At 59.3% G+C, this 12671-nt stretch overlaps 1 protein-coding gene across 2 annotated transcripts in view; it reads right to left on the minus strand.

Moving 5' to 3' along the window:
* The window catches only part of SCUBE1 (signal peptide, CUB domain and EGF like domain containing 1), a 99259-nt gene that overhangs the window by 68201 nt on the left and 18387 nt on the right, over positions 1 to 12671 (minus strand). For both annotated transcript variants that reach the window (XM_054719617.1, XM_054719616.1), the window contains exon 3: positions 10346 to 10474. In XM_054719617.1, coding sequence (XP_054575592.1) covers positions 10346 to 10474 — 129 coding nt within the window. The remainder of the gene's footprint in view (positions 1 to 10345; positions 10475 to 12671) is intronic.

Below are 12671 nucleotides of genomic sequence, written 5' to 3' on the forward strand. Positions count from 1 at the left end.
GCGGGTGTTTCTCTTCCCTGTTTACGGACAGAGCAGCCCTCCTCCCGGAGCCTCCACCTCGAGGCCTGTTCTGTTCAGAGGCGGGACAGGCACCGGGGGTGACGACACCTTTCAGCCCAGTCCTACGAGGGGAAGGCAGGCTCACTGGGGAGGTGGGCCCTGACTCGAACCCAAAGGAGAGTGGGAAAGAGGGAGGCCTCCAGCGCTCCTGATGCCACCGTGCCCTGTGCTCTCACCCAGACCACTCCCTGAACCCCCCTGCCCCTCCCAGGGACATCTCGGGAGAAAAAGGGGGAGCAGAGAGCTGGCCCGGAGGGGAGCTGGGAGCCAGGCTCGTGTGTCGGCCTCCTGAGTCCCCACTCTCCCTTCACCCAGAACGGAGGCTGGAAGGAGCTGGGCGCGGAGAGGAAGAGTCCCGACCTCAGGGCCACCAGCGCTGTAGCCCGCCGCCGGCTGCGAGGACACGTCCCCGCGCTGACGCCCTGCCCAGGCAGGCCTGAGCTCCCGCTGTCAGGTGGGGCTCCTCTGTCAGGTCTGCCCCCTCCTGGCCACCTGGCCAGCCCTCTATCACACAAATGAGCCTGTGCTGGGCCTGGGGACAGAGAGCTAAGTCACTTCGGAGCTCCGCCCCCCAGGAGATCCCATGTAAGTAGGGGAGACCCACCCCCAGATGGCCAGTGACAAGCCGGGGAGCTCAGGGCTGAGTCAGACGGAAGCTCAGGGGCTGTGGTGCCCAGGGGAGGGTGCGCCCCCGGGGAGGCCTCCGAAGGGGCTGAGTCTGAGGGGAGTCCCGAGGGACCAGCAGGGTCAGCCAAAGTGCTGACGAAGAGCACGGGGAAGGGCAATTCAGGCAGAAGGAGGAGCAGGTGCGAGGCCACTCCAAGCAGGAAAGGGCGGCGCGTCTCGGGAAAGGAAAGATGCAAATATGTAGGAGAGTCCAGTTCGGAGAGGAGGGGGGCGGACAGGGCCTGCACCTGGCAGGGACTCGGGGGACCCTGACCAAGAGCTCGGGCACTCGTGCTGAGGACGCGGCCTGCTGCCAAGTCGAATCACAAGACGCTAGAGGGGAAGGGGATTCCAACAGCGCTCTGGGCACCCGGGGCCTCGCAGGGGTGGGGCCGGCGCCATGGGGAGCCGGGCTCCATCCCTGCCAGTTCTGCCTCCCTTTCAGCCAGAGCCAGAGCAGCTCGACCTCCCAGGACTTTCCTTGAAACAAAGGCTCTGCTTCTGCAAACAAACCCCCGGGATCAGAAAACCATTGGTTGAACCCCATCCCTTTACTTCACATATGACAGGGAAACTGAGGCACAGAGAGGCGGGAATTTCCCAAGATCCCCAGCAAGTCTAAACCCTTGGCCCACTGCCCTTTACCAGGCACCCACCTGGCACCCACCTGGCCCTGCTGAGAGCAGCTCCCTGCCGCCCCGCCTGCCTCCCTCCCGAGCGGGCTGTGTGCAGGCCTGAGACACACCTGAGTCCCCCTCCCTTCTCCTCCCTCCCCCTCCCTCCCCGCTGCTCCATCAGCTCCCTGGTTCTGCAGTGACTGGAGAGGAGGAAGCGTGTTTATAAAGATGGACAGGCACCCAGTGTTTCTCTTTCTCAGGCCAAAGACTTTCCGCCTGGTTACAGCTGTTGGAAGCTGGAGGAGTGGGCCCGAGTCCATTTGTCCTGCAGATCAAGTGTGTTTAGATCACCTGAGGGGGCGCCAAGACGGGGGTGGGGGGCAGGCGTAAATAAAGAGAACAGGGAGAAACCACTAGGGTTTACCTTAAAAAGTACTGGTGTTTACGGATACCTACGTGGCCTCGAAGCTGTTTAGTTTTACATTACAACGGTCGGCATTTCCCCAGCAAGAAACGTATGTGAGCTGCTGAAGTATAAAGACAAATAAATGGAGGTTCAGGGAGCAGCACATTGCCTCCAGCTGTCCTCCCAGATGGGAGGGCGCCTTCAAAGGGCCGGGCGCGGAGGCCCTTTCATCCTGCCAGCCCGGCCTCGCAGGGAGGGCTGCGCCTGCTGCGCCAGGGGCCGTGAGCGTCCGGTGACTGCCTCCCACATGTGCAGCTGGGCTCCTGGGCCGGGCAGTCTCCCGCCTCCTCCCCTCTTCTCCCTCCGCTCGGCAGCCTCTGGGTCACCTGCTCATCCGCCTCCACCTCTGATCCTGGCAGAGAGGGATCATGCCCATTTTGCAGAGAACAAAACTGAGGAAGAGGCGATGTGTCCAAGGTCACAAAATGGGTGTGTGGCTGAGCTGGGTGGGACTGGAAGCCCCGAGGCCAGGTGACCCCCATGTCGAAGAACGAGCACAAAAACCAATGCAAGAGGACGGGGGACTTTCTGACCCGGGAGGGGGAGCAGTGACTTGTGGCAGGGGCTCCGTGTGGAACCCGAGTCCCCAGCCGAGGGGCTGCACACACAGCCAGGGCCCAGGCTCCTCTCTGCATCCCTGCCAGCTCAGAAAACGCATCCGTTTCCTTTAAAAAGCGTCCCAACTCTGCACACTAGGAATGAGTGAGAATGAGCTACGCCACCTCTCCTGAGACCTTGTTACATGCCAGGCACTACAGCCTGAGCTGTACAGAGCTTCTCTCACCGGTCTCTGCCGCATCCCTGTCAAGTAAGCACTCCTCTTAGCCCCACCTGACAGACAGCATCCTGAGACCCAGAGGGAAGCTCCTCCCTCCAGGCCACGCAGTAAGTGACGGGTCCAGGATTCGAAGCTGGGCAGGCTGATGCCCTCTGCTTCTCCAGGGCCGGGATGTCATCCATCTCCTAATCGCGGCTCCCAGCCCAGGACATGGCCCCGGCAGGTGCTCATGCATCCTTACCAAATGAACGGGGGCTCGGACCTTTGGCTTCAATGCCATCCAGGAGCTCCCAGGGGCTGTATCGGGCCCGAGGAATCATTTGGGCTGGCCCTGCCCAGGCATTAGGGGTGAGTTAGTTACAAGTGTGACTACATATAGCAGGCTAATTTCTAAGCTGACAATTTTATACAGGCCCTCGAATGATGTTATAAATATCCACATGGCTTTGGCAGAGAAAAGGTCCCCCCTCACCCCCCTGCTCTCACATTCCAACCGGCCCTCCCACCCCCCGCCCCCAGCTGACTGCTCACAGACTTCTGAACTGGACCCCATTCCCATCTGGGTGGCTGTTGATCATCTCAAACTGAACTTGGCCCAACAGACTAGAGTCTGCCCTCTTCTCCCTCCAGAATCTCTCCTGGCCCGGAGTCCCGTCTCAGCCACAGCAGCACGGCCACGCAGAAACTCCAGGCAGAAAGCTAGCAGTCGGTCCTGATCCTCTTTCTCCCTCGCCTCCCACACATCCAGTCCGTAAACAGTGTGTTAGCTCTGTTTTCAAACTATGTTCTCAATCCACCACTTCTCCCCACCTCCACCACCGTCACCCTGGCTGAGCCACCATCTCTGACCCACTGCAATGGTCTCTCTCTCTCATTCCCGGTAACACCTTCTCTACTTAAGAGTCAAAGCAAATCCCTTTTAATTAAAATGTCAACAAGACTGTGTCAGTCCGTTTAAATGTCCCATGGCCTCCCAGCTAATTTAGAATAAACCTCAGCACCCTTCTAGGCACACAAGGACCTGCAGGACCCAGCACTGCCCACTGCGTCTCCAGTTCCTGTCCCTGACCCTGACCCCTGACCCTCCAGGCGCACTGACCTGTTCCCAAACTCACCTCGCTTGCCCCGTCTTGGGACTCTGCACCTGTCCTCCCCCTTCTGTCTGGAGGGAAGACCCTCCCTAGACTTAACCGGTGGCTGCTCCCTCCTCACTGAGGTCCCTGCCCACGGGCCCTCCCCGGGGACGGGGCGGGCCTCCACCGCCACCCTGACTGTGCGGTGCAGTGCAGGTGACCTCCGAGGCTGGGCTGGCAAGACTTCTGGGCCTGGCCCCGCTCTCCTGGGCCCAGAGGCCGTGCTGCGAGGAAGCCCGCACCGGCCCACGCAGAAAGGCCACAGGAGAGGCTGCCTCAGGGCTCAGCGCACAGCCAACAGCAGCCGCCAGACAGCGGCAGAGAAGCCTCCAGGTGCTTCCAGCCTTCACGTGCTCTCAGCGGAGGCCCAGACCCGGGAGCACTGACAAGGCGGCCCTGCTGGGCCCCGTCTGAATTCCTGACCCTGGCACCCACCAGAATAAAAGGGTGTCGTGGGCCCCAAGGGCGGGGGATTTATGCAGGAACAGTCTTAGGGTACCGCCCTGTCCAGCCACCGTCTCCTATCGCTCTACCACAGTATTCTGTTTTCTTATTTCCACTGGAGTTGGCCTCACTGAACTTGAACTGACTTGACTGAGTTACGCTGACTTTACTGTCTCCCCCGCCCCCGCCCACGGAAGCCCCCAAGTGTGGGGAGGGGCCTGTGTTCACCACTCGCTGCATCCAGCCTGTAAAACTGCGAGGGGCGCACGGCAGGTGCCCAGAGCGACTTTCTGCCACAAACGAGCGGGTGGAGGCCGGGGGCAGGCTCTGGTTCGCTGCTCACACAGCCCGCTGCCTGCCATCAGAGCCAGGAGTGTTTCTGTCCTTCTCACAACCTGGGATCCTGTGACAGAGGCCCCTCCAATTCACTTCCTCTTTGCCGTGTGCCCAGCATGGAGGCTTGCTGAGCTTGAGGGCCTTTCACAAGTTCATTCATTCATTCATTCATTCATTCATTCATTCTCTGGGTGAGGGGAGCCCTCTTGCCCTTCAGCATGCCTCCCACCAACCTGGCTTGGCAGATACCGGGATTTCTGGATGCCCTCAGCGACTCCCAAACCCAAAGGGGATGCACAGCTAACACCCACAGAGGGGGTCCCTCCCTGAGCTGGCCAGCCTCCCAGAGCTGGTGCTGTTCCGGGCGCATGGGGCAGGGGGTGGGCAGTGGCTACGGCCTTGAACCGGCAAATGCACAGACTTGGGCTCGGTCCCAGCCCCACCACTGCCGGCTGTGTGACTGCCCTCTCGGAGCTTTTGCTCCCCTCATCTGTAAGGAGGGTCCTCGTGGCCTCTGCCTGTGGATGCTGGGGGACCCCCAGCAGAGATCCCCCCAGCGCCTCATCGCGCCTCAGTGACGCGGTCTACCCAGACAGGCCAGGCACAGCGTGGGCGCTCAACAACTGTGAGCGAGAGCGTGGGTCTGTTAACGGACGCGTCTCCCGCTGACCCCGGCTATAGATGGCTTCTCTTCACAGGGAAACAGTGCTGGGAAGCAAGTCCAACATTCCAACCGTGAGCGGCCCGGAGAAACGTGCCTTTCAGTCAGTCAGGGGAAGCCTGGGGCGGACGGAAACATCTGGCCGAGTGAACTAATGGCTTTGGAGAAAAGGAGCCTCGCCTGGCGGGGCGGGAAGAAGTGATCCGCTGCTGGTTCTAATTTAGGATGAAAAAAAGCCGAGTCTATTAGCCTAAATATTGCTCTTCTGTCCAGTTGCATGGAGTTTGGAATAATATTTTTCAAGCAGAACTCCTGCTATTTCAGTAATTGCGATGCTAAAAGCAGTCGTTTGGGGTGGAGCGAGGATCTCATCGCGGTCTGAGTCCCTCTGGTGTCACTTTCTGTTACGTTTGAGAAATTCCTCAATAAAGATGTCAAACAGAGAGCGGGTTTTGTTCCCCAGAGGACAGCCTTGGCCACCCTCCAGGGCACAGTCCCAGGCAAGCCATCTCCACAAGAAAATAACCCCTCTGCTCCGAAGAAAAGAAGAGGTTCAACTGTGAAAACTCTGGCAAGGAAACAGCCCCTAAGCCGTCGGCCTCGCTTCTGCTAATTAACTCGGAATGCTCTCAGCCTCCCGGCCAGGGTTCATCCCGCCGCTCCCGCAGGAATCCAGCGCTGGTTGAGAGGAATGTTACACCCAGACGAGACTCCTGACCCAGACTTCTGGGGACAGAACAGGAGATGCAAAGCCACCCAACTGGCCCCGATGGGTGAGGGCTTGTGGGTGGGGCCCCGGGGGACTGACCAGAGACGGTCAGGACTGCACAAGGCGGCCAGAACCTCCGAACACTCGGCCTCTCGCAGCCCCAACACCCCCAGGGGCAGGCTTTCTGCCAGAAGCCTCAGAGGCCAACTGAGCACAGTTACTGCCGAGGCCAAGCAGGTAGGCACACACCGAAGCTGACTGGCCGTGAGCAGCAGGAAGCGGTGGGGACCGGAGCAAACAGGAGAGGCCACCCCACCCAAAGGGGACACAGCTCCTCCCCCTGGCCTGGGGGTTCCCCCTCTGCCTGTCGTGTGGCTGCAGCTCTCCTCCTGGAGTCAGAAGTCCACAGAGGGTCATGTGCACCTGGCACCCCTACCTGCCCTTCTAGACCACATTCTGGGTCCTTGAGACCCTACAATTCCCCGTCCGAATGGCCCACGCCTGTCTGTTCTCTGAGGGACAGATGACACTTAGGACCACGCAGTAGCAAAAGGGAGCGGTGGGCTGGGGGCCCGGAGCCAGAGCTTGAGCGCTCCGACGGTGTGTGCCAGGCCCCGTGGGTGGGAGAAAGCCGGGGGCGAGGAGCAGGGGTGGAGCAGGGCTGGTCACACCTCCACTTTCTGGCACAAACTCCCAGGAGACCTAGAGGTCTAAATTCCAGTCCAGCCGCCCCAGGCACGAGGTAGGAATACTTGTCAAGGTTGGACAGACTGAACACATTCTAGTTCTGAAGCCTCGTAATGACTTCTACATATTTAGCCACATGGGATACGAGCCTCCATTGTATTCCTGCCAAAGCCCCATAAGCGCCAGGGGCTGGGGCCTGGCCAAGCAGGAAGCATGCTGGAAACACGGAGTTTTATGTTATACGCCTCGGTGTTTTCAAGGTTGGCAAATCCTTCAATGATGATGACGACGATAAATGCTGTGGGGACAGAGCAAGGGCGAAGGCGGCTGAGGCCTGTGGCCGCCACTGCACCTTCGGCCCCAACAGGACACCACCCAGCACCGGGGCGGGCCCTCGCAGCCGCACACAGCTCGCCACAGCCACCCCCGCAGGTCACTCACCGTGACCTCAGACACAGGTACTACCGACCCGCTTCAGAGTCAGGGGAAGCGAAGCCCGGAGGGTGTGAGGAACTGGTCCCAAACCGTAAGCTCGAGTGGCGGTGCGGAATGCGAGGCGACACCCTCACGCCGCAAGCCCACTCCGCACGCGCTATTTGTTTCTGCCACTCTTTCCCGAGCCTCAGGACCCCACACGGACCCCGCACTGAACCCCCACTGCACTTTGCAGATCGGGGTGCTGAGGCTCCGAGAGGTCCTGCGGCCAGTGCGGTTCGGGTCTGTTGGTACCAAGATCTGACCCTAGAGCGGAGTTGTGTCTTGAGAAGGAAAACGCCCGAAGAGTCCGCTGGGAAGGGCCTGCCCTCAGCTGAAAGCAGAGAAGAGAACCTTTCTCGGCCGCCCTGTGTGCGAGCGAGAGCCGCACGCAGTCCAATCTGGGCTCGGAGGTGGGCGGGGACTACCTGGTCCTTTAAGTTAATCCTGACCAGAACCCGCTGTGAAGATAATGCTGCTGAAACGGAGACCCACACCGATTCCACCGTCAGGCCGCAGGCGCTGGTGGGCCTGCTCAGCAAGAACACAGGGGCAGCCAGGCCTCTGCACAGGTGGGAGCGCTGTGGCCAGAGGGCCCGGGGCTCACACACGGCCCGGGCTGCGGACGGCGGGCTTGAGCCCCACCAGGTCTGGGCGGCATGAGACAGCCACCTCATTCATCTCCCCGAGGGTCGGCGATCAGATGTCCGCTTCACCTGAGTGCCCGGTGCGCTCTGCTAGGTCACAGCCACGATCGCATTCCATCTGCACAGGACCCTGACCCCAGGGACTCCGAATTCCACTTCACAGGGGGAAACTGAGGCACGGGGGAACGTGACTGGCCAAAGGTCACACAGCTGAGAGCCCGGCAGGGCCGAACTGGAGCCCAGAACCGGCAGCTCCCGAGCTCCGTCCTCCTGACCACGGGCTGATGCCGCCCCCTGCGCACAGCCCTGCCAGCTCCGCCTCCGCAGACTCATCAACTACAGAAACGTGCTCTCCCGTCACCCGAAAAGGGGGCAGACTGGTAGAGCTGAGGGCTGACGCTTTGGGGGGCGGGGGGCTCAATAGATAACACTTGGACGGTAATTAACTCGGCATCTGGCACAATAAACGCTGTACAGCCCGCTCTTTACAATCTAATCAAAGGCTCTGCGCACTTCCGCGGCCCCACCTCCCGTGGCTCCTGCCACCCACCCTGAGCCTGGCCTCAGAGCCACCCACCACCTGCTACACGGGCTGTGCCCTTGGCCCAGCAAGCTGCTCCCCGCCTCTGGAGACCCTGCTCAACGCAGCCTTCTCTGTGAAAAGCCCCCCTCCCCTCCCCAAGGAGTCAGCCCTCCTTCCCCCCCACCAGCGCCCTTGCAGGGGTGGTCTCTCCAGGCCCCTCTGGGCTTCAGCAGCCTGCCGTCCAGACGCCCGTTTCCGAGCTCACTGTGGGTGTCATTACCTGCTCACAGATCTGGTTCCCATAACAAGCCCATCCGAGAGCCAACAGGCACTAAACAAAAACAGGCAGGGAATCTAGGGCGGACACACCACGGAGAGGAAAGGTCCAGAGCACGTGGGACGGCACGCCCCCTGTGCCACCCTCCAGCCACCAGCCGGCACGGGGGCAGGGGTGCCGAGTGCTTCAGGAAGCGCTGCAGCGAAAGCCGTAAGGAACCCCAATGTCCCTCTGACCCAGCAGTGCCCCTTCCGGGAAGAACTGCTGAGGCCACAATGAGGAAACCGAGGGGGAAGGTTTATGGCCAGAATCACTGCTCCATTCTCACGGCTAAAACACACACACAAGGTAAGCACACGACCTAAACGTCCGACCACCAAGAATGGCTGGTCACCGAGAGCAGCAGGTGCCAACCGGGGGTCTGTGAGGTCCGACAGGTTGGCGACCGCTGACCTAGGGCAATACTCATGCTTGTCTGTTGACTATGTGCACCTACTAAGTGCCGGCCACTTCCCCCTCACACCTGGTGAAGCAGGCAGCATGGCTGCCCCTGTTCACAGCCGGGACTCGCGAGGCTCAGAGGCCAGGGTGACAGGAACAGCCACTGAGTGTGGAGAGCCTGTGCCGGGCACGCACGCTTCTCGGCTGCCTGACATGATCTCCGTTACTGCTCACAGCAGCCTGCCAGGTGGCTGCTCTTCACAGCCTCCCTCCACCAACGAGGGACTGAGCCCAGGGACATCAATAACTACTCACAGCCACACTCCTGCCAAAGCCGTGGCTTTAACCCTGGGCTCCCGCTCCGGCCCAGGGTCACTCAGCAGCCAGGTGCTTAGGGGACAGTGTGATCTACAAGCGAAGGAACACCTGAGGCTACTGGAAGCTGGGAGAGAAGCCCAGAACAGATTCTCCGCTGACACCTTCTCTTCAGACCTCTGGCCTCCAGACTGGGGGAGAAGAAACTTCTGCTGTTTAAGCCCCTCAGTCTGTTACTTTGTTACAGCAACTTCCGGTTATTAGAGGCTTATCAGACGATGAGGCAACTGGAAAAATGGCAATAACAGGGTGCCAGGTAAACATACCTGAGTGAGGCTCACATGATGGTCAAGGGAAAAATCAAGGGACAAAACCATGCTGACCACTGATTACTACGGTGAAATCACACCTGGGAGCAGGGAGGAGCCTGAGAGGAAATACACCAGCGTAACTAAGACGCTTCCTCATTTTTTTGTCCCTGTTCTACATGTTTCCAATTTTATCCAGCAAGCTCGCATTACTCTGATAAATTTTATACAACTGGCTTACAATAGCCAATTGAACCTTGAGACTCTGGAGGTATAGAAGAATCCTTGTTATGGGGTGAATTGTACTCCCCCAGATCTCCAGTACCTCTTCTGTTGGAGCCCTAACCCCCAGTACCTCAGCACGTGACGGCATTTAAGACAGGGCCTTTTCAGGGGTAATTAAATTGAAAATCGGTTAGGATGGGCCCTGCTCCAATTAAGACTGGAGTCCTCGTAAGAAGAGGAGATTCGAACACCCAGAGAAAGACACCCAATACACGGATGCACGAATGACCATGTGAAGACCCAGCAGGGAGGTGGCCATCTGCAAGCTGAGCTGAGAGGCCTCAGAAAAAAACCAAAAGAGCCAAGCTTTGACTTCAGACGCCTAGCCTCCTGAACGGTGAGGAAAGAAATTCCCGCTGTTTAAGCTCCCTGGTGTGTGCTATTTTATTATGGCAGCTCCGGGAAATTTAATGCAAAGAACCGAAGGAGAGCCAGCCTTCCCCCAGCGCCCCACACGGCAGCTGGAGCTGAGGAAGGGGCAGGTGTGCCCGGCAGGCAGGGCACGGCCCGGCACTCACCCAGGCAGTTGTGTCCATCGTGTGCCAGCATGAAGCCGTCGAAGCAGGTGCACCTGTAGTTCCCCGGGATGTTGATGCACTCGTGGACACAGCCCCCGTTGTAGGAGTCATTCTCACACTCGTCGATGTCTGCAAAATGAGGGGCATGAGAGGGGTCAGAGGAAGAGCCTGGGGTCCCCTCCGCCCCGTCCCACTGCTGAAGGCACCTGGGCATGACTAGCTAGGGCAGTGGTCGGCAAACTCATTCGCCAACAGAGCCAAATAGCAACAGGACAACGATTGAAATTTCTTTTGAGAGCCAAATGTTTTAAACTTAAACTTCTTCTAACGCCACTTGTTCAAAATAGACTCGCCCAGGCCGTGGTATTTTGTGGAAGAGGCACGCTCAAGGGGCCAAAGAGCCGCATGTGGCTCGAGAACCGCGGTTTGCCGACCACGGAGCTAGGGGATGACTCAACAGGCATTCACTAGAACTCTTGCGGGGGGCTGGGACCCAGAGGTTACCAAGGTGAAGATCCTGGCTCTGTACCAAGGCTGACCACACCTTGCAGAGCTGGGCCGTGTGCCAGACCTCCCGGCTCCCACCATGCTGCAGCAGGCAAGCCACCCCCAGCTCCGCCTCCTTCGAAAGCCTCTCAACACTAACAGCCTGTGGGGACCCTGTGTCACCTCCAAACGGGATCTCTTCGCCCCTTTGAAAGCCTCCCACAGATGGAGAGCTCATTCCTCATGAGGCAGGGAGGATCAGACGAAAGGAACGTTGCATGCCACCAAAACGTGTCACCTCCGGAATGACAGCAAGTCCGCACGCTCCCTCCAAAGAGTGTCCTTTCACGTCAGCATCTGAATTCTGAATTTCTACCGCCCCAGTGTCCCTGTGTTAACAAAGGCTCTGTCTCATAAACAATGGCCAGTAGCCTTTGGAAGGGTCACGCTTTTTGCTGTTGTAAGTCTTTTTCTAACGTTTCCCGTCAGGGTCCAAGGGGCTATCAGTTCTGGCGTTCCAGAGATTGGAGAGACTCGGAGGGTAACAGGAACGCCCAGCCACCATACAAAGAGCGGACAACGCCATGTAGCATGTCTCTTTCAGCCCCACGAACTCGGCGACGCAGGCGCTCTCACCACTATTCCAACGGCGCAAGGCACCGGGGAAACGGAGGCACAGGGAGGCTAACACCCTGCCAAAGGCCACCTCCTGACGAAGCAGGACACGCGGGGCTCGAACCAGTGTGGCCTGGCCCGGGAGCCCAGAGGCCAAAGCTGGCCGAGTCTCAACCGCCACGGGGAACCTGGAAACCAGAGAAGCGGGGAAGGGAAGGCGGAAGTGCCCTCACAGCGGAATCGGAAATGCGACACAGCAGGCCGGAAGTGCCCGAGCTAAGCAGGACCGGAAGTGCCCCAGCTAAGCAGGACCGGAAGTGCCCCAGCTAAGCAGGACCGGAAGTGCCCCAGCTAAGCAGGACCGGAAGTGCCCCGGAAGTGGTGACAGCCTGGGAAGAATGGGTCCGTCTCCTGTGCAGTGGAAGAGGGGTTTTTGAGGTGGGTTCAGCTATGAACGCTGGGGTGGGGCCAGCCTGGGGACGAGGGGGCACTAAATAAATGCAAGCCTCGCCACTCCTTCACATGCCCGAGGAGCTGGCGCAGGGAGACACCCAGCTCCATGCTGCCCACGTTGGTCCACCCAGTAAGGGTAGGCCAGGGGGTCAATTCGCGTTCACAGGGAGGCAGGTCCTTCTGGACGGTAGAGGCTGTCTCCTGCGAGAGAGAGCTCTCTGACTCCGGAGGGGACCAGGCACTGTCACCAGGACCCCTGCCAGCCAGGAGCACCTGTGGGGCTCACTTCATGAAAATGGCATGAAAGCGCCTGCATCGCGGGTCCGGGCTGGGCCGCCTGCTCCTGTGCCCGCCCACACAGCCGCCAGGAGGGGCGGACAGACTAGCCTGGGGCTCCAAAACGGCACGAGACTTTTTCCTAACCTGTCTGCAGTGGCCATCAGCATCCGCTGGGAAGCAGACTCAGTTCTGCAAGTCATTTGAATTGTTTTTAACCGTATATTTAATGCACTTAGACATTTTAAGTAACACTAAAGGAGGGTATAAGATTTTATGTTGGAAAGGCACCTGGGTTTGTAAAGACTGAGATATTAATGATCTCCCAGTCCCTGCAGCCCTGACCTTTCCCCAGGTGGGTTTCACCCAGGTACACGGACCACTTCTTCCCGTGGATCTTCCGCAGACGCTCCACAGGCAGTGCGGTCCACCTTGAACTCATCGGCCGGCACTTTCTGGGATGCCCCCATCCAGTGAATACCCTTCCGCCTCTCTG

This window comes from Eptesicus fuscus, chromosome 7 (genome assembly GCF_027574615.1).
Source record: "Eptesicus fuscus isolate TK198812 chromosome 7, DD_ASM_mEF_20220401, whole genome shotgun sequence".
Classification (NCBI taxonomy): Eukaryota; Metazoa; Chordata; class Mammalia; order Chiroptera; family Vespertilionidae; genus Eptesicus; species Eptesicus fuscus.